We start from the raw sequence: 2,495 nt of genomic DNA on the forward strand, positions 1-2,495 counted from the left end.
GATCAGTACTTATAGCTGGGTAGTAGTGTGATCTACTTACTATACGGTAAACAGACCGTAATCGATCCAGTTACGTGTAGCTGGGGTAGTTAGTGTGATCTTACCGTATATAACGGTAAACAGACCGACTCGATCCAGGTAACTTATAGCTGGGGTAGTTAGTGTGATCTTACCTTATATAACGGTAAACAGACCGAATCGATCCAGGTAACTTATAGCTGGGGTAGTTAGTGTGATCTTACCTTATATAACGGTAAACAGACTGAATCGATCCAGGTAACTTGTAGCTGGGGTAGTTAGTGTAGCTGGGGTAGTTAGTATGATCTTACCGTATATAACGGTAAACAGACCGACTCGATCCAGGTAACTTATAGCTGGGGTAGTTAGTGTGATCTTACCTTATATAACGGTAAACAGACCGAATCGATCCAGGTAACTTATAGCTGTGGTAGTTAGTGTGATCTTACCTTATATGACGGTAAACAGACTGAATCGATCCAGGTAACTTGTAGCTGAGGTTGTTAGTGTGATCTTACCTTATATAACGGTAAACAGACTGAATCGATCCAGGTAACTTGTAACTGGGGTAGTTAGTGTGATCTTACCTTATATAACGGTAAACAGACCGACTCGATCCAGGTAACTTGTAGCTGGGGTAGTTCGTGTTCCTTTTCTCTATCCATCAGAGCCTGCAAAAATTAGATGTTAGTGTCAGAAACCTGTTGATAAGACCTTACGTTAAATTAGATACGTGATTATACCTGACATGTCATCAACCTAGTTTGGCTGACTGGGCATGACATTAACGTAATTAGTTGATGGGACCTGATATTAACCTAGCTAGTTGAGAAGACCTGACATTAACTTTGTTATCTAATGACACCTAAAAATTAACTTTGTTATCTAATGACACCTGACATTAACTTTGTTATCTAATGACACCTGACATTAACTTTGTTATCTAATGACACCTGACATTAACCTATGTAGGCTGATGAAATAAACTACTAATGTATTTGGTTGTTACTTTAAGCTATGATCATCATGTCATTGTGTCTAATAAGTTTTATATGAACATAGCAAGACTCGTGGGTTTTGTAGTTCTGGAGGAGTGTTTTGATAGACAAACCTGAGGCTGAATTTTCAATTGCAGCTTCTCTTTGTCGCCTTGATCAAAAAATTCGTCAGTTACCAATTTTGCAACCTAAGATAAAAAAAAACAACAAAATATCATATTTCAGCTAAAATAAAAAACAAAATATCATATTTTAGCTAAGATAAAAAACAAAATATCATAATTTAGCTAAGATAAAAAAAACAAAATATCATAATTTACCTAAGATAAAAAACAAAATACATATCTTAGCAGGTATGTAATTCACTTAATGCATGTTGTATATATGCAGTTATAGCTTGTCTGAACTGACTAACTTATTCAGTTTCCTGTTCTTGTTCCTGATGAGCAGGTTTTCATTTCTAAAGATTCAAAATATGTTCATTCTGATAGTGAAAAATTCATTATACAGTCTAGTGCAGACAGGACCATAACATTAAGGTTTGAGGTTAAGATTCATTATACAGTCTAGTGCAGACAGGACCATAACATTAAGGTTTGAGGTTAAGATTCATTATACAGTCTAGTGCAGACAGGACCATAACATTAATTTTGATGTACAAGATTCATTATACAGTCTAGTGCAGACAGGACCCTAACATTAAGGTTTGAGGTTAAGGACTCATTATACAGTCTAGTGCAGACAGGACACTTGTTTCTGTGAAATTGTTATTCTTTTAATTATGGTAACTTTTTACATCTGAAGAAATTAAGTTTGAAATTATTGTAGCTGAGTACAGTAGGTTTTAAATTGCAGTAGAAACTGATGGAGATAGTTTAACAGATGTAGTAATACCTGATAGTACGTTATCACCACGGTTTAACAGGTGCAAAAATACCTGTAAGAATATATAAGGTTTACATATAAATCGATTAATGACCACTGCTTACCCTGTGCTGGATTGACCACGGTTTAGTACAGGCTCCAAGGTCACAGGCTGTCATTAACATGCTCTTCAGGACGTCTCGGTGTTCCTCTTCTTCCCAATGATATTGTGCATTGTCTACCAGGGTGAAAAACTTGCTTCGTAGTCTGTGCGACGAAACATTGGAAAGAATAATTAATATTAAAGAACACTAATTACTAAGTAAGGTTGGTTCGTTAATCTTACATAATGTTAATCAAGGTTAAAACGTTGGCAAAAAACGTTAGTCTTACATAATGCTATTCAGTTAAACAAGGTTGAAACTTTAGTCTCACATACTGCTATTCAGTTAAACAAGTTTGAAACGTTAGTCTTACATAATGCTACTCAGTTAAACAAGGTTGAAACGTTAGTCTTACATAATGCTATTCAGTTAAACAAGGTTGAAACGTTAGTCTTACATAATGCTATTCAGTTAAACAAGGTTGAAACGTTAGTCTTACATAATGCTACTC

General features: G+C 35.3%; 1 protein-coding gene across 2 annotated transcripts in view; it reads right to left on the reverse strand.

Annotated features, from left to right (window-relative positions):
- The window catches only part of LOC106474918 (dual 3',5'-cyclic-AMP and -GMP phosphodiesterase 11A-like), a 14,656-nt gene extending 12,491 nt beyond the window's left edge, over nt 1–2,165 (reverse strand). For both annotated transcript variants that reach the window (XR_002614062.1, XM_013935616.2), the window contains exons 1-3: nt 2,006–2,165; nt 1,130–1,204; nt 606–689 (exon numbers count right to left, since the gene is read on the reverse strand). Coding sequence is in view for 1 of the 2 variants with exons in the window: in XM_013935616.2 (XP_013791070.2) it covers nt 606–689; nt 1,130–1,204; nt 2,006–2,065 (219 nt within the window). In the remaining variant the exon portion in view is untranslated. The remainder of the gene's footprint in view (nt 1–605; nt 690–1,129; nt 1,205–2,005) is intronic.
- Between the last annotated feature and the right edge of the window lie 330 nt (nt 2,166–2,495).

Source organism: Limulus polyphemus, unplaced genomic scaffold (genome assembly GCF_000517525.1).
Source record: "Limulus polyphemus unplaced genomic scaffold, Limulus_polyphemus-2.1.2 Scaffold7850, whole genome shotgun sequence".
Classification (NCBI taxonomy): domain Eukaryota; kingdom Metazoa; phylum Arthropoda; class Merostomata; order Xiphosura; family Limulidae; genus Limulus; species Limulus polyphemus.